Source organism: Chlorocebus sabaeus, chromosome 14, assembly GCF_047675955.1.
Source record: "Chlorocebus sabaeus isolate Y175 chromosome 14, mChlSab1.0.hap1, whole genome shotgun sequence".
Lineage (NCBI taxonomy): Eukaryota > Metazoa > Chordata > Mammalia > Primates > Cercopithecidae > Chlorocebus > Chlorocebus sabaeus.
The window spans coordinates 63,141,705-63,168,194 of record NC_132917.1 but is presented as its reverse complement, the minus strand read 5'-3'; the positions used below and the strand labels follow the sequence as shown (position 1 = coordinate 63,168,194).

Sequence of the window (26,490 nt, the reverse complement as noted above, 5' to 3'; positions counted from 1 at the left end):
ATGCCCACTTTTCACCACTTTTATTCAACATTATATGGAAACTCCTGGTGAGAGCAATTAGGCAAGAGAAAAAAAGAAATAAAAGGCATCCAAATTGGAAAAGGAGAAGTCAAATTAGCCCTGTTTTGCAGATGACATGGTCCCATATGTAGAAGAACCTAAAGACCCCACCAAAAAGCTGTTAGAACTGATAAATGAATTCAGTAAGTTGCAGAACATAAAATTAACATACAAAAATCAGCAGCACTTACATATACCAACAGCAAACAATCTAAAAAATAAATCGGGCTATTCACAGTGGCTCACGCCTGTAATCCCAACACTCTGGGAGACAGAGGTGGGTGAATCACTTGAGGTCAGGAGTTTGAGAGCAGCCTGGCCAACACAGTGAAACCCCGTCTCTACTAAAAATACAAAAATTAGCTGGGCGTGGTGGCGTTTGCCTGTTGTCCAGCTATTCGGGAAGGTGAGGCACAAGAATTGCTTGAACCTGGGAAGCAGAGGTTGAAGTGAGCTGAGATTGCACCACAGCCCTCTAGCCTGGGCGACAGAGTGAGACTCCATCTCAAAAAATAAAAATTAAAAAAATAAGAAATCAGGAAGGCAATCCCATTTATAATAGCTACAAAAAATATTAAGTACCTAGGAGTCAGTATAACCAAAGAAGTGAAAGTTCTGTACAAGGAGAACTATAAAACTCTGATGAAAGAAACTGAAGAGACACACATACAAAATGGATATTCCATGCTTGTAAATTGGAAGAATTAATATAGTTAAAATCACAATACTACCCTATCAAAATTATCCCTATCAAAATACCAATGACATTTTTTACAAAAACAGAAAAGAACTATAAAATTTATATGGAACCACACAAGACCCTGAATAGCCAAAGCAATCCTGAACAAAAAGAACAAAGCTGGAGGCATTACACTACTGACTTGAAAATTTACTACAAAGTCATAGTAACTGAAACAGCATAGCACTGGTATAAAAACAGACACATAAACCAATGGAACAGAATAGAGAACCCTGATATAAATTCATACATTTATAGACAAGTCATTTGCGATACAGACACCAAGGACATACAATGGGGAAAGGACGGTCTCTTCTAATCCACATATATAGTTTTTTTTTTTTTTTTTGGAGATGGAGTTTTGCTCTTGTTGTCCAGGCTGGAGTGCAACGGTGCGATCTCGGCTCACTGCAACCTCCACCTCCTGGGTTCAAGCAGTTCTGCCTCAGCCTCCTGAGTAGCTGGAATTACAGGCGCCCACCATCATGCTTGGCTAATTTTTGTATTTTTAGTAGAGACGGGGCTTTACCATGTTGGCCAGGCTGGTCTCAAACTCCTGACCTCAAGCGATCCACCTGCCTTGGCCTCCCAAAGTGCTGGGATTATGGGCGTGAGCCACTGTGCCTGGCCCTAGGAAAGTCTTTTCAATAAATGAGGCTGGGAAGACTGGATTACTCTTTGAAGAACAATGAAGGTAGACCCCATCTCTCACCATACACAAAAATTAAATTAAAATGGATTAAATACTTAAACCCAAGACTTGAAAGTATGAAACTACTAGAAGGTGTCATTAGGGAAAGGCTCTGGGATACTGGTTTTTGAGAAGACATTTTGTGTAAGACCTCAAAAGCATAGGTAACCAGAACAAAAATAGACAAATGAGATTACCTCAAGCTAAAAAGTTTCTTCACAGCAAAAGAGATGATCAACAAAGTGAAGAGCCAATCCACAGAATGGGAGAAAATATTTGCAAATTATTCATTTGACAAGAGATTAATAATCAGAATATATAAGGAGCTCAAATAACTCAATAGCAAAAAAAAAAATTCCTATTTTTTTAAATGGGCAAAAGATCTGAATAGACATTTTTCAGAAGAAGACATACTAATGGCCAACACATATATGGAAAAACTGTTCAATATCACTAATCAGAGAAATGCAAATCAAAACCACAATTACCTATCATCTTATCTTAAAACGACTTGTATCCAAAAGATAAACAATAACAGATGCTGGTGAGAATGTGGATAAAGGGGAGTTCTTATACACTGTTGGTGAGAATGTAAATTAGTACAGCCACCATGAAGAACAGGATGGAGGTTCCTCAAAAAACTAAAAACAGAACTATATAATTCAGCCATTTTACTACTGCTTTAAGTATATACTACTGCATATATATCCAAAAGAAATGAAATCTATATCCAACAGATTTTTGCCCGCCCATGTTTATTACAGAACTATTCACAATAGCCAAAATATGGAAGCAACCTAAGTGCCCATTAATGGATGAATGGATAAAGAAAATGTGGTATATATACACAATGGAATATTACTCAGCCATCAAAAAATGAAATCATGTCATTTGCTACAACATAGATGGAAATGAAGGTCATTATGTTAAGTGAAATAAGCCAAGCACAGAAAGACAAATATTGCATATTCTCACTCATAAGTGTAATCTTAAAAAGTGACTCTCATGGGCCGTGCATGGTGGCTCACGCCTGTAAATTCCAGCACTTTGGGAGGCCAAGGTGGGTGGATCACGAAGTCAAGAGATCGAGCCCATCCTGGCCAACATGGTGAAACCCCATCTCTACTAAAACTACAAAAATTAGCTGGGCATTGTGGCACAGGCCTGTAATCTCAGCCACTTGGGAGGCTAAGGCAGGAGAATCACTTGAACCTGGGAGGCGGATGTTGCAGTGAGCTGAGATCGTGCCACTGCACTCCAGCCTGGTGACAGAGCGAGACTGTGTCTCAAAAAAAAAGTGACTCATGAAGATAGAGCATAGACTGGTGATTACCAGAGGCCAGGAAGGGTAAGGAAGAGGATAAAAGGGGAAGAAATACATATAAATATATTTATTAGCAGTGAACTGTACATGTAAAAATAGTAAAGGTGGTAACTTTATGTGTATATTTTACCTCAATAAGAATTTAAAAAAGAGGAGAGATCTGAAATCAGTAACCTAATGGGTATATTTATCACAGGAATACAAGGGCATTTCAACATAAGAAAATCTGTCAATCATAAGTGGAAGCAAGGGGGAAAGCCATACAATAATCTTAATTGATGCAGGAAGAGTGACCACATTCAATACCCATTCATGTTAAAAACACTCAGAAAACTAAGAATAGAGGTGAACTTCCTCAACGTGATAAAGGCGATTTATGGAAAACACACAGCTAACCCTATATTCAATGGCTGAGTGCTTTCCGCCTAAGATGAGGAACAAAATAAGGATGTTCGCTTTCACCACTACTAGTCAATATTCTAGAATTGCTAGTCAGAGCAATTAGGTGAAACAAAAGAAACAAATAGCACCTAAATTGGAAAAAGAGAAGAAAAACTATATTTGCAAATGACATGATTCTATTTTGAAAATTCCAGAGGGTCCACATAAAAACCATTATGTTACAGGAAAGGGGTCCCAATCCAGACCCCAAGAGAGGGTTCTTGGATCTTGTGCAAGAAAGAATTCAGGGTGAGTCTGCAATGCAAAGTAAAAGCAAGTTTATTAAAAAAGTAAAGGAATAAAAGAATGGCTACTCTATAGAGCAGCCTTGAGTGCTGCTGGTTGCCCATTTTTATGGTTATTTCTTGATGAAATGCTAAACAAGGGGTGGATTATTCATGCCCCCCCTTTTTAGAGCTTATAGGATAACTTCCTGAAGTTGCCATGGCATTTGTAAACTGTCATGGCGCTGGTGGGAGTGTAGCAGTGAGGACGACCAGAGGTCACTCTCGTTGCCATTTTGGTTTTGGTGGGTTTTGTCTGACTCCTTTACTGCAACCTGTTTTATCAGCAAGGTCTTTATGACCTGTATTTTGTGCTAACCTCCTATCTCATCTTGTGACTTAGAATGCCTTAACTTTCTGGGATGCAGCCCAGTAGGTTTCAGCCTCATTTTTACCCAGCTCCTATTTAAGATGGAGTTGCTCCGGTTCACACGCCTCTGACAGTTAGACCTAATAAATGAATTCAGCAAGGTTGCAGGATACAAGATCAACATACAAAAATAGTAGCATTTTTCTACACCAGCAATGAACAGTTTAAAAAGGAAATTAAGAAATCCTGGCCAGGTGTAGTACATGCTTGTAATCACAGCTATTTGGGAGGCTGATGTGGGAAGATCTCTTGAACCCGGGAGGCAGAGGCTGAACTGATCTGAGATCGTGCCACTGCACTCCAGCCTGGGTAACAGAGCTAGACCCTGTTTCAAAAACCAAACAAAAAAACCAAAACTTCATTCTATTTACAATAGCATCCAAAAGAATAAAATACCTAGTGTAACTCAAATGAGCAAGGAGAGTCTCAGTCATTTTAGGAGGTTTATTTGCAACAGTTAAGGACATGCCCAGGAAAGAACAGAGATTCACAGGAAAAATTGTGGTCCACGCTTTTTCCAAAGAGGGTCTGGGGACTTCAGTATTTAAAGGGAAAAGGGCAGGTATTGGTGAAAGAAGAGATTTTGAAATGGCATGAGTAGATAAGAGGCAAGGGGTTGCATTCTTTTGAGTCTTTGATTACCCATATACATGTGAAAGGGGTAGAAGAATTGTCACTTATGCATCCAGCTCATTACATGTGCATTTTTTACATAAGATAAACATAGAGCAGAGGAAGCAATCAGATATGCATTTGTCTCAGGTGGGCAGAGGGATGACTTTGAGTTCTGTCTTTGTCCCTTACCTGTGAAGATAAGCTATCAGTTTACATTGTCAGGGTGAAAACAGAACTGTTTTAGGGTAAAGATCTTGAGGCCCACAAGAAATTTCCTCATGGGCAAATTGTGAAGGAGGTCTATCACTTTTAAAAATCTTTGTAGCTGTCCTATTTAGGAATAAAATTGGAGGCAGGTTCGTGTGACTCAATTTCCAACTTGATTTTTCCCTTTGCCTTAGTGAGTTTGGGTCCCAAGATTTACTTTCATTTCACACTAGCAATAACTATAACCAAGGAGATTGTGAAAGGAAAATAAATCTTGGGACCCCAAACTCACTAAACTAAAGGTAAAAGTTAAGCTGGGAACTGCTTAGGGCAAACCAGGCTCCTACTATTCCCTCTACTCACTAAGATAAATGCATATCTGATTGCCTCGTTTGGTGAGGCTAATCAGAGGCTCAAAAGAATGCAACCATTTGTCTCTTGTCTACCTATGACCTGAATGTCGCCTCTCCATCTCCAGTTGTCCCACCTTTCCTTCAAGTTGTCCTGCCTTTCTGGACTGAACCAATGTTCATCTTGCATATGTTGATTGATGTCTCGTGTCTCCCTAAAATGTATGAAACCAAACTGTGCTCTGACCACCTTGGGCACATATCAGGACCCCCTGATGCTGTGTCACCGGCGCACATCCTCAACTTTGGCAGAATAAACTTTGTAAATTAACTGATACCTGTCTCAGTTAGATATTCGGGGTTCACAAGGTGAAAGAAATAAACACTGAAAGCTATAAAACATTCTTGAAATTAAGACTTAAATAAATGTAAAGACACCCCATGTTCATGGATTAAAAGACTTGGTATTGTTAAGCTGGCAGTTGTGAACAAAGTAATGTACAAATTTGATGGACCCCTCCCAGAATTCCAACGGATGTGTTTTTTGTTTTCTCAGAAATAGGGAAAGCCAATCTATGAATTCATATGAAATTACAAAGTGCCCCCAACAATCCTGAAAAAGAACAAAGTTTGTATATTTACCCTCCCTGATTTCAAAACTTATTACAAGTGGGTTTTTATTAACTTGTCAAGATAATTCTATGTGGAATATATTGTCGAAAAGAGTCAAACTCTGTAAAATATTTTAAGAGATTTATTCTCAGCCAAATATGAGTGAACATGGCCCATGACAAAGCCCTCGGGAGGTCCTGAGGACATGTGCCCAAAGTGGTCAGAGTGCAGCTTGGTTTTATATATTTTAGGGAGGCATGAGTCTTAATCAAATACATTTAAGAAACACATGGGTTTGGTTCAGAAAGGCGGGACAACTCAAAGGGGGGGCTTCCAGGCTATAGGTAAATTTAAACATTTTCTAGTTGACAATTGGTTGAGTTTATCTGAAGACCTGGGATCAACAGAAAGGAAATGTTCAGGTTAAGATAAAGAATTGTGGTGACCAAGTTTTATTGCGTAGCAGAAGCTCTCAGCGGACTTCAGAGAGAGCAGGTTGTAAAATGTTTCTTAGTGGACTTAAAAGTGTTCCTAGCTCTTAGTTGATTATCTCCTAGATCTGAAAAGGAAGGAAGGAAAACAAAGGGGAAAGGAGATTCTCTACAGAATGTGGATTTTTCCTACAAGAGACTTCACATGGCAATTTCAAGGTATGACAAGGAAATATATTTTGGAGTAAAACATTTTGATTTTCTTCCTTGTTATGCCAGGGTCAGATTGGAAAGTAAGTCATGATATACAGGGTTAAATAAAACCCATCTGATGAGAATTTTTGGTTTGTAGGGCAGGACTCCCCAGACCCCTTTTATGGGAATTTGGGCAAGATAAAAAAAAAAATCGGAGCTTAGTCATCAAATGAGTAATCTTTTCAATAAATGGTGCTAAAACATTGGATATCTGTGTGGGCCAGAAAAAAAACAATCGGTTCTCATGCCAATATAAAATATACTTGAAATGAGTAAAGCCTAAATACAAGAGGTAAAACTGTACACCTTCAGGAAAAGTGGATAGAAGATAAACATTAATGATTTTGGTGTAAAGATTTCTTACATATAACATGGGAAAAATAGGTCGAGTGTGGTTGTACCTGTAATCTCAGTGCTTTGGGAAGCTAAGGTGGGAGGATCGCCTGAGGCCAGGAGTTCCAGATCAGTCTGGGCAGCATAGTGAGACCCCGTCTCTACAAAATCAAATGAGGAAAAAATAAAGAATAAAATAGATAGACTTTCATCAAAATTGGAAGCTTCTGCTCTTCAAAAGACACCATTAAGAAAATGAAAATGTGGCCGGGCGCAATGGCTCACGCCTGTAATCCCAGCACTTTGGGAGGCCGAGGCGGGCGGATCACCTGAGGTCGGAGTTTGAGACCAGCCTGACCAACATGGAGAAACCCCGTCTCTACTGAAAATACAAAATTAGCTGGGCGTGGTGGCACATGCCTGTAATCCCAGCTACTAGGGAGGCTGAGGCAGGAGAATCGCTTGAACCTGGGAGGCGGAGGTTGCGGTGAGCTGAGATGGCACCATTGCACTCCAGCCTGGGCAATAAGAGTGAAACTCCGCCTCAAAAAAAAAAAAAAAAAAAGAAAATGAAAATGCAAGCCACAAACTGAGAATATTCTCAATATATGTGTCTGATAAAACAGTATCTGATTAGAGTATTGTATCTAGCATATATAAAGAATTCTTACACTTAACAGTAAGATAACTCAGTAAAAAATGGACAGAAGATTTGAAGAGACACATTACCACAAGAAAAAATATGGATGTCTAGGTAGCACATGAACAATGTTCAACATCATTAGTCATCAGAGAAATACAAGTTTTACATAAAAATAAGAAGCCACTACGTCAGGAACCATTAGAAGGATAAAATTTAGAAGACAAATAATACCAAGTATTGGGGAGAATATGGATATACTGGAAATTTTCTGTGTTGCTCTTGGATATATAAGATGTTATAACCATACTGGAGCATTGTTCAGCAGTTCCTTTTAAGAATACATTTACCATATTACCCAATAATTCTAACCATTCTAGTCATACATATATATGTATTTCTCTTAGGGAGGAGATATATATTTATATTTATACATTCTAACCATTCTAATCATATGATTAGAATTATTAGAATATGATTAGAATGGTAAGAATGCACAAATATAAGTAAACGTGTGTGTGTGTGTGTATGTGTGTGTGTATGTATATATATAACTCCTCTCTAAGAGAACTAAAAATACGTCTCCACACAAGAACTTGTACATGAATACTTAAATCACCATTATTCATAACAGGCCCAAATGGGAACATCTCAAATGACTACCAGTTGGTAAATGTATTAAAAAAACTGTTGATTAATGCTACTCAATTTTTAAAAACTAGCTGCCTGAACAAAATGGATGAATCTCTAAAGATTTATGAAAAGAAAGTTAAAAACAATACATTCTGCATTATTCCATTTATGATATTCTTGAAAAGGAAAAGCAAAGCCTGATACAATTTAGACTTTATTCTGTTTGATATCACGCATATGACATGCTAGGGAAAAAAGCAAAAGTATAGTGACAGAAACAAGATGGATGAATTGTTTCTCAAAGCCTGACGTGGGTGGACTAAGGGCATTTGCTGCAAAATAGCACATGGAAACTTTTTTGAGATGATTTAAAAAATATTTATCTTGATTGTAGTTATTATAACTATAAATTCATCTAAACCCCTTGCACTATTTACTTAAATAGGTGAATTTTATTACAAATGAATCATACTTCCGTAGGTGATTTAAAACATTCGAGATATCTTTCCTGAAATAGATGACTTGAATGTACATACTGAAAGAACTTACCGTGTACCTGGAAAATTAACCCAGTCAGACTCTTCCATGAAATATCTTAGTAAAACAGACTTTAAAGATAATATATCCTCCCAGTCTCCAGGCCAAACATTAAATAATTTTGAAAGGGTAAAAATAATCAAGTTAACATGAGATTTTGTACCAACAAGAGAACATTGGTGCAGTGACTACAAAATACTCAAGGAAAAAGGGGATGGGCCAAGGATTTTATATCTTCCCAAGCTATTCTACATGGTGTCAAATCTGGCTTTAAAAAAATATGGCCGATGGCTTTAAAAAAATTAGGCATGATGGCTTATGCCTATAATCCCAACACTTTGGGAGGCCAAGGGGGGTGAATTGCTTGAGCTCAAGATCAGCTTGGGCAACAGAGCAAAACCCTGCCTCTACTAAAAATAGAAAAACTAGCTTGATGTGGTGGTGCATACCTGTAGTCCTAGTTACTTGGGAGACTGCGGTGGGAGGATCCTTGAACCTGGAAGGTCGAGGCTGCAGTGAGCCATGATAGTGCATTCCCACCTCGGTGACAGAGCAAGACCCTGTCTCAAAAAAAAAAAAAAAAAAAAAAAAAAAAAAAGCCTTGGGGAACAGTGAACATATGCATCCTAAGGATGAAACACACAATATACCAAAACGTAACTAGATGCAGCAAAACAGTTCTAAGAGGCATGCTTCTCTTGTACCATACAAGCAAGTTAACTTAAAATGGATTAAAGACTTAAACATAAAACCTTGAAACTAAAACTGCTAGAAGAAAACAAAGAGGTAAAATTCCTTGCCATTGGTCTTGGCAATGAGTTTTTAGATTTGATATCCGAATCATAGGCAACAAAAGGAAAAATAAAGAAATGAAACCACATGAAACTAAAAAGTTTCTGTACTGCAAAGAAAAACAATCAGCAAAATGAAAGGCAACCAACTGAATGAGAAAATATTTGCAAACCATATAGTTGGGAAGGAGGTCAATATCCAAAATATATAAGGAACTCATACAACTCCATAGCAAATAAGCAACCACAGGGACCTCAATAAACATCTTTCCAAAGAAGATACACAGATGTCCAAAAGGTATGTGAAAAGATACTTGACATTACTAATCATCAGGGAAAAGAAAATCAAAGCACAAAGAGATAACAACTTACATCTGTTATGATACCATGTAACCAAAAAGTAAAAAGGTAACAAGTGGCTGGCAAGAATGTACATAAAAGGACACTACTTGGTGGGAATGTAAGCTGGTATACCCCTGTGGAAAACAGTATAAAGGTTTCTCAAAATATTAAAAATAAAACTATCGGGTGGTACCAAGATGGCTGAATAGGAACAGCTCCAGCCTCCAGCTCCCAGCGTGAGCGGCACAGAAGATGGGTGATTTCTGCATTTCCAACTGAGGTACTGGGTTCATCTCACTGGGGCATGTCAGACAGTGGGTGCAGGACAGTGGGTGCAGCCCACTGGGCGAGAGCTGAAGCAGGGTGAGGCATTGCCTCACCCAGGAAGCACAAGGAGGAAGGGAATTCCCTTTCCTAGCCAAGGGAAACCGTGACACACAACACCTGGAAAATCAGGTCATTCCCACCCCAATACTGTGCTTTACCAAAGGTCTTAGCAAATGGCACACCAGGAGATTATATCCCGTGTCTGGCTCAGAGGGTCCCACGCCCACGGAGCCTTCCTCATTACTAGCACAGCAGTCTGAGATCTGACGGCAAGGTGGTAGCGAGGCTGAGGGAAAGGTGCCTGCCATTGCTAAGGCTTGAGTAGGTAAACAAAGCAGCCGGAAAGCTCAAACTGGGTGGAGCTCACTGCAGCTCAAGGAGGCCTGCCTCCCTCTGTAGACCCCACCTCTGGGGACAGGGCATACCTAAACAAAAGGCAGCAGAAACCTCTGCAGATTTAAATGTTCCTGTCAGACAGCTTTGAAGAGAGTAGTGGTTCTCTCAGCACAGAGTTTGAGATCTAAGAACAGACAGACTGCCTGCTCAAGTGGGTCCCTGACTCCCGAGTAGCCTAACTGGGAGACATCCCCCACTATGGGCAGACTCACACCTCACACCTCACACAGCCAGGTACCCCTCTGAGATGAAGCTTCTAGAGGAACAATGCGGCAGCAACATTTGTTGTTCAGCAATATCCACTCTTCTGGAGCCTCCGCTGCTGATACCTAGGCAGACAGGGTCTGGAGTGGACCTCGAGCAAACTCCAACAGACATGCAGCTGAAGGTCCTGACTGTTAGAAGGAAAACTAACAAACAGAAAGGACACCCACACCAAAACCCCATCAGTACATCACCATCATCAAAGACAAAAGGTAGATAAAACCACAAAGATGGGGAAAAAGCAGTGCAGAAAAGCTGAAAATTCTGAAAATCAGAGTGCCTCTCCTGCTCTAAAGGAATGCAGCACCTTGCCAGCAATGGGACAAAGCTGGACGGAGAATGACTTTGACAAGTTGAGAGAAGGTTTCAGATGATCAAACTTCTCTGAGCTAAAGAGGGAAGTTCGAACCCACCACAAAGAATCTAAAAACCTTGAAAAAAGACTGGACGAATGGCTAAATAGAATAACCAATGTAGAGAACTCCTTAAATGACATGATAGAGCTGAAAACCATGACACAAGAACTACGTGACAAATGCACAAGCTTCAGTAACCAACTTGATCAACTGGAAGAAAGGATATCAGTGACTGAAAATCAAATGAATTAAATGAAGTGGGAAGAGAAGTTTAGAGAAAAAAGAGTAAAAAGAAATGAACAAAGCCTCCAAGAAATTTGGGACTATGTGAAAAGACCAAATCTACGTCTTAATTGGTGTACCTGAAAGTGACAGGGAGAATGGAACCAAGTTGGAAAACATTCTGCAGGATATTATCCAGGAGAACTTCCCCAACCTAGCAAGGCAGGCCAACATTCAAATTCAGGAAATACAGAGAACACCACAAAGATACTCCTCAAGAAGAGCAACTCCAAGACACATAATTGTCAGATTCACCAAAGTTGAAACGAAGGAAAAAATGTTAAGGGCAGCCAGAGAGAAAGGTCGGGTTACTCACAAAGGGAACCCCATCAGACTAACAGCAGATCTCTCAGCAAAAACTCTACAAGTCAGAAGAGAGTGGGGGCCAATATTCAACATTCTTAAAGAAAAGAATTTTCAACCCAGAATTTCATATCCAGCCAAACTAAGCTTCCTAATAAGTGAAGGAGAAATAAAATCCTTTACAGATAAGCAAATGCTGAGAGATTTTGTCACCACCAGGCCTGCCCTACACGAGCTCCTGAAGGAAGCACTAAACATGGAAAGGAAAAACTGGTACCAGCCAATGAAAAAACATGCCAAAATGTAAAGACCTTCGATGCTAGGAAGAAACTGCATCAACTAACGAGCAAAATAACCAGATAACATCATAATGACAGGATCAAGTTCATACATAACAATATTAACCTTAAATGTAAATGGGCTAAATGCTCTAATTAAAAGACACAGACTGGAAAATTGGATAGAGTCAAGACCTATCAGTTTGCTGTATTCAGGAGACCCATCTCATGTGAAGAGACACACGTAGGCTCAAAATAAAGGGATGGAGGCAGATCTAACAAGCAGATGGAACACAAAAAAAGCAGGGGTTGCAATACTAGTCTCTGATAAAACAGACTTTAAAACAACAAAGATCAAAAGGGACAAAGAAGGCCATTACATAATGGTAAATGGATCAATTCAACAAGAAGAGCTAACTGTCCTAAATATATATGCACCCAACACAGGAGCACCCAGATTCATAAAGCAAGTCCTTAGAGACTTACACAGAGACTTAGTCTCCCATACAATAATAATGGGAGACTTTAACACCCCACTGTCAACATTAGACAGAGCCATGAGACAGAAAGTTAACAAGGATATCCAGGAATTGAACTCAACTCTGCACCAAGCGGACCTAATAGACATCTACAGAACTCTCCACCCCAATCAACAGAATATACATTCTTCTCAGCACCACATCGTACTTATTCCAAAATTGACCACACAGCTGGAAGTAAAGCACTCCTCAGCAAATGTAAAAGAACAGAAATTAAACAAACTGTCTCTCAGACCACACAGTGCAATCAGACTAGAACTCAGAATTAAGAAAATCACTCAAAACCACTCAACTACATGGAAACTGAACAACCTGCTCCTGAATGACTACTGGGTACATAACAAAGTGAAGGCAGAAATAAAGATGTTCTTTGAAACCAATGAGAACAAAGACACAACATACCAGAATCTCTGGGACACATTTAAAGCAGTGTGTAGAGGGAAATTTATAGCACTAAATGCCCACAAGAGAAAGCAGGAAAGATCTAAAATTGACACCCTAACATCACAATTAAAAGAACTAGAGAAGCAAGAGCAAACACATTCAAAAGCTAGCAGAAGGCAAGAAATAACTAAGATCAGAGCAGAACTGAAGGAGATACAGACACAAAAATCCCTTCAAAAAAATCAATGAATCCAGGAGCTGCTTTTTGAGAATATCAACAAAATTGATAGACCACTAGCAAGACTAATAAGAAAAGAGAGAAGAATCAAATAGACGCAATAAAAAATGATAAAGGGGATATCACCACTGACTCCACAGAAACACAAGCTACCATCAGAGAGTACTATAAACACCTCTACACAAATAAACTAGAAAACCTAGAAGAAATGGATAAATTCCTGGACACATACACTCTCCCAAGACTAAACAAGGAAGATGTTGAATCTCTGAATAGACCAATAGCAGGTTCTGAAATTGAGGCAATAATTAATACCCTACCAACCAAAAAAAGTCCAGGACCAGATGGATTCACAACCAAATTCTACCACAGGTACAAAGAGGAGCTGGTACCATTCCTTCTGAAACTATTCCAATTAATAGAAAAACAGGGAATCTTCCTTAACTCATTTGATGAGGCCAACATCATCCTGATACCAAAGCCTGGCAGAGACACAACAAAAAGAGAGAATTTTAGACCAATATCCCTTATGAACCTCGATGGAAAAATCCTCAATAAAATATTGGCAAACTGAATCCAGCAGCACATCAAAAAGCTTATCCACCATGATCAAGTGGGCTTCATCCCTGGGATGCAAGGCTGGTTCAATATATGCAAATCAATAAACATACTCTACCATATAAACAGAACCAAAGACAAAAACCACATGATTATCTTAATAGATGCAGAAAAGGCCTTTGACAAAATTCAGCAGCCCTTCATGCTAAAAACTCTCAATAAATTCAGTATTGATGGAACGTATCTCAATAAGAGCTATTTATGACACACCCACAGCCAATATCATACTGAATGGGCAAAAACTGGAAGCATTCCCCTTGAAAACTGGCACAAGACAGGGATGCCCTCTCTCACCACTCCTATTCAACATAGTGTTGGAAGTTCTTGCCAGGGCAGTCAGGCAAGAGAAAGAAATAAAGGGTATTCAGTTAGGAAAAGAGGAAGTGAAATTGTCCCTGTTTGCAGATGACATGATTGTATGTTAAGAAAACCCCATTGTCTCAGCCCCAAATCTCCTTAAGCTGATAAGCAACTTCGGCAAAGTCTCAGGATACAAAATCAATGTGTGAAAATCACAAGCATTCTTAACAGACAAACAGAGAGCCAAATCGTGAATGAACTCCCTTTCATAGTTGCTTCAAAGAGAATAAAATATCTAGGAATACAAGTTATAAGCAATGTGAAGGACCTCTTCAAGGAGAGCTATAAACCACTGCTCAGTGAAATGAAAGAGCACAAACAAATGGAAGAACATTCCACGCTCATGGATAGGAAGAATCAATATCATGAAAATGGCCATACTGCCCAAGGTAATTTATTTGTCAGTGCCATCCCCATTAAGCTACCAATGACTATCTTCACAGAATTGGAAAAAACTACTTTAAAGTACATATGGAACCAAAAAAGAGCCTGCATTGCCAAGACAATCCTATGCCAAAAGTACAAAGCTAGAGGCATCATGCTACCTGACTTCAAGCTATACTACAAGGCTACAGTCACCAAAACAGCATGGTGCTGGTACCAAAGCAGAGATACAGACCAATGGAACAGAAGAGAGCCTTCAGAAATAATACCACACATCTACAACCATCTGATCTTTGACAAACCTGACAAAATAAGAAATGGGGAAAGGATTCCCTATTTAATAAATGGTGCTGGGAAAACTGGCTAGCCATATGTAGAAAGCTGAAACTGGATCCCTTCCTTACACCTTATACAAAAATTAATTCAAGATGGATTAGAGACTTAAATGTTAGACCTAAAACCATAAAAATCCTAGAAGAAAACATAGGCAATACCATTCAGGACATAGGCATGGGCAAGGGCTTCATGTCTGAAACACCAAAAGCAATGGTAACAAAAGCCAAAATTGACAAATGGGATCTAATTAAACTAAAGAGCGTCTGCACAGCAAAGGAAACTACCATCAGAGTGAACAGGCAACCTATACAATTAGAGAAAATGTTTGCAATCTACTCCTCTGACAAAGGGCTAATATCCAGAACCTACAAAGAACTCAAACAAATTTACAAGAAAAAAAAAAAACCCATGAAAAAGTGTGCAAAGGATATGAACAGACACTTCTCAAAAGAAGACATTTATGCAGCCAACAGACACATGAAAAAATGCTCATCACCACTAACCATCAGAGAAATGCAAATCAAAACCAGAATGAGATACCATCTCACACTAGTTAGAATGGCAGTCATTAAAAAGTCAGGAAACAACAGGTACTGGAGAGAATGTGGAGAAATAGGAACACTTTTACACTGTTGGTGGGACTCTAAACTAGTTCAACCATTGTGCAAGACAGTGTGGCGATTTCTCAAGGATCTAGAACTAGAAATACCATTTGACCCAGCCATCCCATTACTGGGTATATACCTAAAGGATTATAAATTATGCTGCTATAAAGACACATAAACACGTATGTTTATTGCAGCACTATTCACAATAGCAAAGACTTGGAACCTACCCAAATGTCCATCAATGACAGACTGGATTAAGAAAATGTGGCACATATACACCATGGAATACTATGCAGCCATAAAAAAGGATGAGTTTGTGTCCTTTGTAGGGACATGGATGAAGCTGGAAACCATCATTCTCAGCAAACTATCACAAGAACAGAAAATCAAACACCACATGTTCTCATTCATAGGTGGGAACTGAACAATGAGAACACTTGCCACAGGGTGGGGAACATCACACATCGGGGCCTGTTGTTTGGTGGGGGCAGTGGGGAGGGATAGCATTAGGAGATATACCTAATGTAAATGACGAGTTAATGGGTGGAGCACACCTACATGGCACATGTATACGTATGTAAGAAACCTGCACGTTGTGCACATGTACCCTAGAACATAAATTTTAATAAATAAAACTAAAACTATCATATGTTCCAGAAATCCTACTTCTAGGTATATGTGTAAAGGAAATGAAATCACTATCTTGAAGAGACATCTATACTCTCATGCTCATTGCAGCATTATTCACAACAATCGAGATATGGAAACAACCTAGTTTTCCCTCAAAAGTTGAATGGATAAAGAAATGAGTAAATATCTTTATCATGGAACATTATTCAGCCTTTAAAAAGAGGGAAATCCTGCTATTTACAACAATGTGAATGAACCTGGAGGACATTTTTAAGTGAATAAGCCGGACACAAAAAACCACATGATTTTACTTATATGTGTAATGAGAAAAAGTTGCACTCACAGTGATACAGAATAGGATGGTGGTTACCAGAAAGTTAGGGAAATGAGGCATTCTGGAAAAGGAGAGTTGTTAGGCAAAGGATACAAAGGAATTTCAGTCAGCCCTGGAAAAATCTGGATATTTCACATTTAAAATTTTTAAAAACAAAAGGACCTTTGGTTGAAGGGTAATAATGAAAAAAATTGAGAAACATTGATATCCAAAACCAGAATAATAAAATTCACAGTACCAACTTCATTTACAAGGCAAATTAGGGAGTTCTGTGGGGATTAGTCAATCTCTAATTCTTAGCAGAATTAAATAGAATTCAAATACTTACAAAATTCTATTAATATCTGTATCATTCACTTATATTGCAGTACAATCAATAAATGCTATTTACTTGCAAAAAAAGTATGGTATTTACATAAATACAATATCATTTTGTCTTATAAAGTAAAGAAAATTACAACATGGATGAACCCAGAACACATTTTGCTGAGTAAAATAAGCCAGGAACAAATACTGTACTGTATACTTAAAAATTTGCTAATAGGGTACATCTTAAGTGTTCTTATCACAAAAGTAAACAAATTAAGAGGGCCAGGCATGGTGGCTCATGTCTGTAGCAGTTTGGGAGACCAAGACTGGCAGATGGCTTGACGTAGGAGTTCAAGACCGGCCTGGAAACATGTCGAAACCCCCTCTCTACAAAAAATAGAAAAATTTGGCCAGGCATGGTGGTGTGTACCTGTAGCCCCAGACTACTTAGGAGGCTGAGGTGGGAGAATCACCTGAGCCTGGGAGGTTCAGGCTGTAGTGAGCCATGATTGCACCACTGTACTCCAGCCTGGGTGACACAGTGAGACCCTGTGTCAAAAAGAAAAAGTAAAAATTAAGAGAGTAAGAGGAAATTTTTGATAGTGATAGATATGTTTATGGCATTGAGTGTGGTAATGGGTCCAGAATTGGTGGTTTCTTGGTCTCACTGACTTCAAGAATGAAGCCGCGGACCCCCGCAGTGTGTGTTACAGTTCTTAAAGATGGTGTGTCCAGAGTTTGTTCCTTGTGATGTTTGGATGTGACTGGACTTTCTTCCTTCTGGTAGGTTTGTGGTCTCACTGACTTCAGTTGTGAAGCCGCAGACCTTTGCGGTGAGAATTACAGCTCTTAAAGGGCCGGGCATCTGGAGTTGCTCATTCCTCCTGCTGGGTTCATGGTCTCGCTGACTTCAGGAGTGAAGCCACAGACCTTTGTGGTGAGTGTTACAGCTCATAAAGGCGACACAACCCAAAGAGTGAGCAGCAACAGGATTTATTGCCAAGAGCAAAAGAACAAAGCTTCCACATCACTGAAGGCGACCCGAGGGAGGTGCTGCTGCTGGCTCCGGTAGCCTGCTTTTATTCCCTCATCTGGCCCCACCCACATCCTGCTGATTGGCCCATTCTACAGAGAACTGATTGGTCCATTTTGGCAGAGTGCTGATTGGTGTGTTTACAAACCTTTAGCCCTACCCAATTAGCTGGTCACAGAGTGCTGGTTGGTGCATTTCCAGTCCTTTAGCTAGACAGGAAAGTTCTCCAAGTCCCCACCGGACCCAGAAGCCCAACTGGCTTCACCTCTCAGTAATAGCTTCAGTGGTGTCTACTTCCCTCCAAATGAATCAAGTTGTATACATTAAATATGTACGGCTTTTTGTGTGTCAATAATGCCTCAGTAAAGTTATATGTAAAAAGAAGACAAAAGAAGAAAAGGGAGCTCAAGAGAATTACAATAATTACACATATTTGAGTTTATAAAAATGTAAACATTCCTAAATACAAAACAAATATGAAATCAAAACAATTTTTTAAAAAGTAAAGCAAAGTTGCCACATGGTAAAAAATACAAACTAAGCAGGGATTGTTATATACTGAATAACAAGACAGAATTATGCCACAGATTATTAAACAGAACAAAGACGTCACTCTACAATGCTGTGGGCTACCTTTCTTTCTTTTTTTTTTTTTTTTTAGATGGAGTCTCGCTCTGTCGCCCGGGCTGGAGTGCAGTGGCCGGATCTCAGTTCACTGCAAGCTCAGCCTCCCGGGTTTACGCCATTCTCCTGCCTCAGCCTCCCGAGTAGCTGGGACTGCAGGTGCCCGCCATCTCGCCCGGCTAGTTTTTTGTATTTTTTAGTAGAGACGGGGTTTCACCGTGTTAGCCAGGATGGTCTCCATCTCCTGACCTCGTGATCCGCCCATCTCGGCCTCCCAAAGTGCTGGGATTACAGGCTTGAGCCACCACGCTTATTAATAATAATAATAATATTATTATTACCTTTCATAATAATAAAAGTTATATCTGTGTACCAAATAAAATGATAGGCATCTTCATAAAGCAGAAATTGTAGGAGATATCAGAAGAAACAGACAAAAGCAAACCAGTAATTAATTTGCACATAACATTTTCAGTCTAAGACTGGTCAAAGAGACAAAAATGAAGCAATAAATGAGCAAAGTAACAGAATCGATAAGGACCTCTCACGTAGATGGATACACACACACACACACACACACACACACACACACACTGAGTTTATCTATACACACACAAAGTATATATATACATATATATACACTCTGATAATAGAGACACGCTTTTCGGTACTTCAGACTGATAGTGTTCTATAATATCAGTTACATGAAGATAGAGGTCATCTATTTATTTGTTTAACTTTCCATTTGTTTAACTTGCTGATTGAGGAGTGCTAAAAGCAACTGTTAATGTAATTGTCTTCTTTAATTGTTACCTTTTTTGTTTCATATATTTAAGACATTCACACTCATGATTGTTAGGTCTTCCTGATGAACTGATGTTTTTGTTATTATGAAATGTCTCTCCTTTAATACTGTTTTAAAAATTATATTATGTCTGATAATTATAGCCATTCTAGCCTTTTCATATTTATACTTTTCTATTTATGTACTTTCAAACTATCTGTGTTTGTATATTTATAGTGGATTTCTTACAAGCAGCATATATTTGATGCTTGCTCTTTTGTGACAGTCTTTGTCTCTTGATTGGAATGTTAAGTTCATTAACATTTAATGTAATTAGGGATGTAGCTGGAATTCAGTCTGCCATTTTGCTTTCTGTTTGTATTAATTTTTACTAATTTTTGTTTCTTCACTCCTCCTTTCCTTCCTCCTTTGGATTATTTGAATATCTTCCAGATTTTTTATTTATTTGCTTTTTTAGTCATACCTACTTGTACTGTTTTTTTAATGGTTGCTGTAAGGGTTACATTTATATCCTTACTGTTCTACAGTCCATTTAGAATTAAAAGGTAGAAATCTTCACATAGTCCACTTCATGTAAAATGTAGAAATCTTGAAATGAACTGAATTTGTTCCTTTACCCACCTTACCCCATCCTTTATGCTACTGTTGCCATATACATTACCTACATGTTATAACCCTCACAAAATGTTTTAATTTTTGCTTTCAACAGACAAGTGTATATTAAATAAATGTAATGGACTCCCTTATATTTGTCCATGTATTTACCATTTCTCCTAGTTTTCATTCTTTCTTGGAGATCTGCATTTCCATCTAGCATTTATTTTAGCCTAAAGAACTTCTTCTAGTCTTTCTTATGGTGTAATTCTACTTGTGATAAATTTTCTTAGTTTCTTCCTGAAAATATCTTTATTACACCTTCATTTATGAGTCTTTGCTGCATATAAAATTTTGTGTGTGTTTCTTCCTTTCAGTATTTCAAACATGTTATTCCACTGCCTTCTTGAGATTATTCTGCTATTTTTCTATATTATTAAGTTGGATATTTAGTTTATCAATTTTTAATCTTATTTTCAACACAAGCACTTAAGGCTATAGATTTCCCTTCAAATGCCTCATTTGCTCAAGTGTTTTTTATAGTATTAGCATTTATTTAAGTATTTTAAAATTTCTATTATGATTTCTTCTTTGACTAATGACTTCATTTCTAAGTACATATGAATATATTGCCTATTTTTTTTGTCAAACTTAATTACATTGTTGATGGATTAATTATAATCTTTAAAATATCATGACACATGCTTTTTTACTTACTACATAAGATAATCTTGTAGATATCCCATTTGGGCTTGAGAAGAATGTGTATTCTCTGATTTAAGGTTCTCTGGGCTGAGCGTGGTGGCTCACACCTGTAATCCCAGCACTTTAGGAGGCCGAGGCGGGTGAATCATGAGGTCAGAAGATCGAGACCATCCTGGCTAACATGGTGAAACCCCGTCTCTACTAAAAATACAAAATATTAGCCAGGTGTGGTGGCGGGTGCCTGTAGTCCCAGCTATTCAGGAGGCTGAGGCAGGAGAATGGCGTGATTCCAGGAGGCAGAGTCTGCAGTGAGCTGAGATCACGCCACTGCACTCCAGCCTGGGCAACACAGCAAGACTCCTTCTCAAAAAAAAAAAGAAAAAAGATTTAAGGTTCTCTGATTTAGGTCCTGTGTATTCAATAAATATAACTTTGTAATTATGTTAAGTCTCCTATTTCTTTCTAATTTTCTCACTGCTTAGACTAGCAAAAATTTAGAGATAACCCTTAAAGTCTCACACAGTGATGGTAGGCTGATCATTTGTTTTAATTCTATTCATGTTTTGCTTTATAGATTTTCGAGCGTATTGTATTAAGTACATTCAAGTTTAGAATTTTTCTATGCACAGAAGATTGAAACTAGGCCTCTTCCTTTCACTGTATACAAAAATTAACTCAAGATGGATTAGAGACTTAAATGTAAAACCTAAAACTGTAAATCTCTCAGAAGAAAACCTAGGAACTATTGTTCTGGACATAGGCTCTGGTAAAGATGTCATGACAAAGACTCCACAAGCAATTGCAACAAAAACAAAAATTGACAAATTGGAGGAGTCTCTGCTCAGAGATTTGATGCTTATTTTTCCTCCATAATTTGAAGATATTTTCTCACTGTCTTCTACCTCCCATTGTTGCCAATGAGAAGTCTAGGGTCAGTATTTGTAGTTCCTTTGTAGATGATGTGTCTTCTCTCTCTCTTTTTTTTAAAAACTTTTTCTTTTTTTAAACTTTATGTATATATTATTATTATTATTTATTTTTATTTTTATTTTTTGCAGTTTTAGGTTCAAGGGTACATCTGCCGGTTTGTTACAGGGGTAAATTGCATGTCATTGGAGTCTGGTGTACAGCTTATTTCATCACCCAGGATAACTATGCTACAAATGAGCACAGTATTCGATAGGTACTTTTTAAATTCACCCTCCTCCCACACTCCAGTCTCAAGTAGGCCCTGCTATCTACTGTTCCCTTCTTTGTGTCCCTGTGTACTCAGTGTTTAGCTCCCACTTATAAGAGACAACATGTGGTATTTGGACTTTTGTTCCTGCATTAATTCTCTTAGGATAGTGGCCACCAACTCCATCCATGTTGCTGCAAAGGACATAATCTCTTTCTTTTATATGACTGCATAGTATTCCATGGTGTATATATGCCACATTTTCTTTATCCTGTCAACCATTGGTGGGCATCTAGGTTGATTCCATGTCTTTCCTATTGTGAATAGTGCTGTGATGAACATACACATCACATATCTTTATGTTAGAACCATTTATATTCCTTTGGGTATATACCCAGTAATGGGATTGCTGGGTTGAATAGTAGTTCTGTTTTAAGTTCTTTGAGAAATCTCCAAACTTCTTTCCACAGTGGCTGAAGTAATTTACATTGCCACCACCAGTGTATAAGTGTTCTCTTTTCTCTGCACCCTTGCCAGCATCTGTTGTTTTTTGACTTTTTAATAATAGCCATTCTGACTGGTATGAGATGGTATCTCATTGTGGTTTTGATTCACATTTCTCTAATGATTAGTGAAGCTGAGGATTTTTCCATATGCTTATTGGCTGAGTGTTTGTCTTATTTTGAGAAGTATCTGTTCATGTCCTTTCCCCATTTTTTAATTGGGTTTTAAGTTTTTTGCCTGTTAATTTGTTTAAATTCTTTATAGATTCTGGATATTAGACCTTTGCCAAATGCACAGTTTGAATATTTTCTTCCATTCTGTAGGTTCTCTGTTTACTTTTTTGATAGTTTCTTTTGCTATGCAGAAACTCTTTAGTTTAATTGGTCTTCCTATTTGTCAATTTTTTGTTTTTGTCACAATTGCTTGTGGAGTCTGTGTCATGACATCTTTGCCAGGGCCTATGTCCATAATGATATTTCCTAGGTTTTCTTCTAAGGTTTTTATAGTTTTAGATTTTACATTTAAGTCTGTAATTCATCTTGAGTTGATTTTTGTATACAGTGAAAGGAAGGGGTCTAGTTTAAATCATCTGTATATGACTGTCCAGTTATTCCAGTATCATTTATTAAATTGGAAGTCATTTCCCCATTACTGCTACTGTCTATCTTGTCAAAGATCAGATGGTTGGTTGCAGGTGTTTGGCTTTATTTCTAAGTTATCTTGTTGCAGGAAATCAGGGACTCCAAATGGAGGGACCAGCTAAAGCTGCAGCAGAAGAACATAAATTGTTAAGATTTCATGGACATTTATTAGTTCCCCAAATTAATACTTTTATAATTTCTGACGCCTATCTATACTGCAATCTCTGAACATAAATTGTGAAGGTTTCATGGACACTTATCACTTCCCCAGTCAATACTCTTGTGATTTCCTATGCCTGTCTTTACTTTAATCTCTTAATCCCGTCATCATCTTTGTAAGCTGAGGAGGATATATGTCACCTCAGGACCCTGTGATGATTGCGTTAACTGCACAAGTTGTTTGTAAAGCATGTGTGTTTGAATGATATGAAATCTGGGCATCTTGAAAAAAGAACAGGATAACGGCAATGTTCAGGGAACAAGAGAGATAAGACTTCTGGCCGCTGGTGAGCTGGACGGAACAGAGCCATATTTCTCTTGTTTCAAAGGCAAATAGGAGAAATATCCCTGAATTCTTTTTCTCAGCAAGGAACATCCCTGAGAAAGAGAATGCGCCCTGAAGGTAGGTCTATAGACGGCCCCCTTAAGGCGGCCGCCTTTTACGGTCGAAGTCGAAGGGATGAAATAAGTCCTGGTCTCCTGTAGCGCTTCCAGGCTTATTAGTATGAGGAAATTCCCGCCTAATAAATTTTGGTCAGACAGGTTGTCTGCTCTCAAACCCTGTTTCCTGATAAGATGTTATCAATGACAATGCGTGCCTGAAACTTCATTAGCAATTTTAATTTTGCCCCATCTGGTGGTCCTGGGATCTTGCCCTGCTTTGTGATATTTTGTTACCTTGTGAAGTATGTGATCTCTGTGACCTACACCCTATTTGTGCACTCCCTCCCCTTTTGAAAATCACTAATAAAAACTTGCTGGTTTTACGGCTCGGGAAGCATCATGGAACCTGCCGATGTGTGATGTCTCCCCTGGATACCCAGCTTTAAAATTTCTCTTTCTTGTACTCTTTCCCTTTATTTCTCAAACCAGCCGAGATGCTTAGGGAATAGAAAAGAACCCACAATAAATATCGGGGGTGGGGTTTTCCCCCAATATTCTCTAATCTGTTCCATTGGTTTATGTGTCTGTTTTTGTACCAGTACCATGCTGTTTTGTTTACTGTAGCTTTGTAGGAGTTTGAAGTGCATAATCTGATGCCTCCAACGTTGTTCTTTTTGTTTAGAATTGCTTTGGGTATTCAGGTTTTTTTTTTTTTTTTTTTTTTTTGGTTCCATATAAGTTTTCTTTTCTTTTTCTTTCTTTTTTTTTTTTTTTAAATTTTGAGTTGTAGTTTCACTTTTGTTGCCCAGGCTGGAGTACAATGGTGCGAACTTGGCTCACTGCAACCTCTGCCTCCCAGATTCAAGCGATTCTTCTGCCTCAGCTTCCCAAGTAGCTGGGATTACAGGCACCTGCCACCATGCCCAGCTAATGTTTTGTATTTTTTTTTTAAGTAGAGATGGGGTTTCACCATGTTGGCCAGGCTGGTCTCGAACTCCTGACCTAAGGTGATCCACCCACCTCAGCCTCCCAAAGTGCTTGGATTTCAGTTGTGAGCTACTGTGCCTGGCCTGGTTCCATATAAATCTAAGGTTTTTCTAGTTCTGTGAAAAATGTCATTAGTAGTTGCACAGGAATAACATTGAATCTGTAGTATGGCCATTTTAACAGTATTGATTCTTATTATCCATGAGCATGAAATGTTTTTCCAATTGTTTATGTCATCTCTAATTTCTTTCCACAGTGCTTTGTAATTCTCATTGTAGAGATCTTTCTCCTCCCTGGTTAGCTGTATTCCTGAGTATTTTATTCTTTTTGTGGCTATTGTGAATGGAATTGTATTCTTGATTTGACTCTCAGCTTGGACATTATTGGTGCACAGAAATGCAACTCATTTTTGCACTAATTTTGTATCCTGCAACTTTGCCAAAGCTGTTTATCAGACCTAGGAGTCTTTGGGCAGAGACTACGGGATTTTGTAGGTATAGAATCATATCATCTGAGAAGGGAGATAGTTTGACTTCCTCTCTTCCTATTTATTAATAGATGCCTTTTATTTCTTTCATTTCTGGAAGCTTTTAATTTTCTTTTTCTTTTTCTTTTTTCTTTTTTTTTTTTTTTTTTGCAGTCTCACCCTGTTGCCCAGGCTGGAATGCAAAGGCACAATCTCAGCTCACTGCAACCTCTGCCTCATGAGTTCAAGCAATTCTTGTGCCTCAGCCTCCTGAGTAGCTGAGAATACAGGCACCCACCACTACACCTGGCTCATTTTTGTATTTTTAGTAGAGTTGGGGTTTCACTGTGTTGCCCAGCCTGGTCTTGAACTTTTGGCCGCAAGTGCTAAAACCATCTCAGCCTCCCACAGTGCTGGGATTACAGGCATGAGCTACCGCACCCAGCCTAATTTTCCTTTTTTGTTCAGTTCTGCATTTCCATTACAAATGTGAATATTTTAAATTTCCTTTTTATATCTCCTGGCTGATATACATTGTTTCTTTTGTGTTGATTGTCTCATATCATTTATCATCTCTGGAAATTCTTAACCATTAACTTAATTCCCTGTGTAGTCATATTAGACTTTTCATATTTTCTAATTTGCTTATCCTCTCTTTATATTTTTAATTTTTTTCCTCTGCAACATTCTGTGTAAACCTGACTTATACATAATTTATGCACTTTTATTTCACCGATTCTTTCTTCAAATGTGTCAAATTGACTGAGCACAGTGGCTCACACCTGTAGTCCCAGCATTTTTGGGAGGCTGAGGCAGGCAGATCATGAGGTCAAGAGATCGAGACCATCCTGGCCAACATGGTGAAACCCCATCTCTACTAAAAATACAAAAATTATCTGGGCATGGTGGTGCACACCTACTTCCAGCTACTCAAGAGGCTGAGGCAGGAGAATCGCTTGAACCAGGGAGGTGTAGGTTGCAGTGAGCTGAGATCATGCCACTGCACTCCAGCCTGGCAACAGAGCGAGACTCCATCTCAAAATATAAATATATATATATTTTTATATATATGGATAATTAGTATTGCCAGATAGTTACAATGGAATGGGGACAAATGCAAAATTGCAGTGAATGCATGGACAAATAGTACAATTTGCTAATCCTTTGACCTCTTCCTTAGTATATCTCACCTCCACTGAATATATAATGAATCAATAAGCTTCCTAGTACAAGACACTCTTCATTCACAAAAATAAACACAATTGCCTTTTGATTTCTATATCTGAGAGGGATTCAGGCAAATACAGGAGGTATTAACAAGAAGCGGCAATATATTTTCTAAGCTATCATAGTCAGCAGTGTCTACTTGGCGTTATGTTTATTCTTGAATGTTATACTTAAGGCCTCCACAGGCTCTGAGCCTCAGCCCCTCCTAAATGTAGTAACTTTTCACATATGGAAGATCCTACTAGGCCAGTTCCCTTCTGTCTGAAAATATTTTTCCAATCAGAAGAACAAAAACAGTATCACGCAATTATGTTAAATAAGCAGCTCTTTTCTTTTATATATTCTTGTTCACAACTAACATAACATTTTTTTCTGCCTTGTAGGTACCAGAGATTTGAAAAGGCATTTCTCCTAGCTGTTGACATTGGTGCTCGTGACCTCTTTATGGTGAGTCATTTTCGGAGATGATTTTGTGCCTTCAGTTCTAAGGCTGAGTAAGTTGTCAGCTTTTGTGACCATTAAA

General features: G+C 38.5%; 1 protein-coding gene across 2 annotated transcripts in view; it reads left to right on the top strand.

Moving 5' to 3' along the window:
• WDPCP (WD repeat containing planar cell polarity effector) overlaps positions 1 to 26,490 on the top strand; it is a 491,319-nt gene that overhangs the window by 255,701 nt on the left and 209,128 nt on the right. For both annotated transcript variants that reach the window (XM_007970462.3, XM_038007022.2), the window contains one exon: positions 26,351 to 26,414. In XM_007970462.3, coding sequence (XP_007968653.1) covers positions 26,351 to 26,414 — 64 coding nt within the window. The remainder of the gene's footprint in view (positions 1 to 26,350; positions 26,415 to 26,490) is intronic.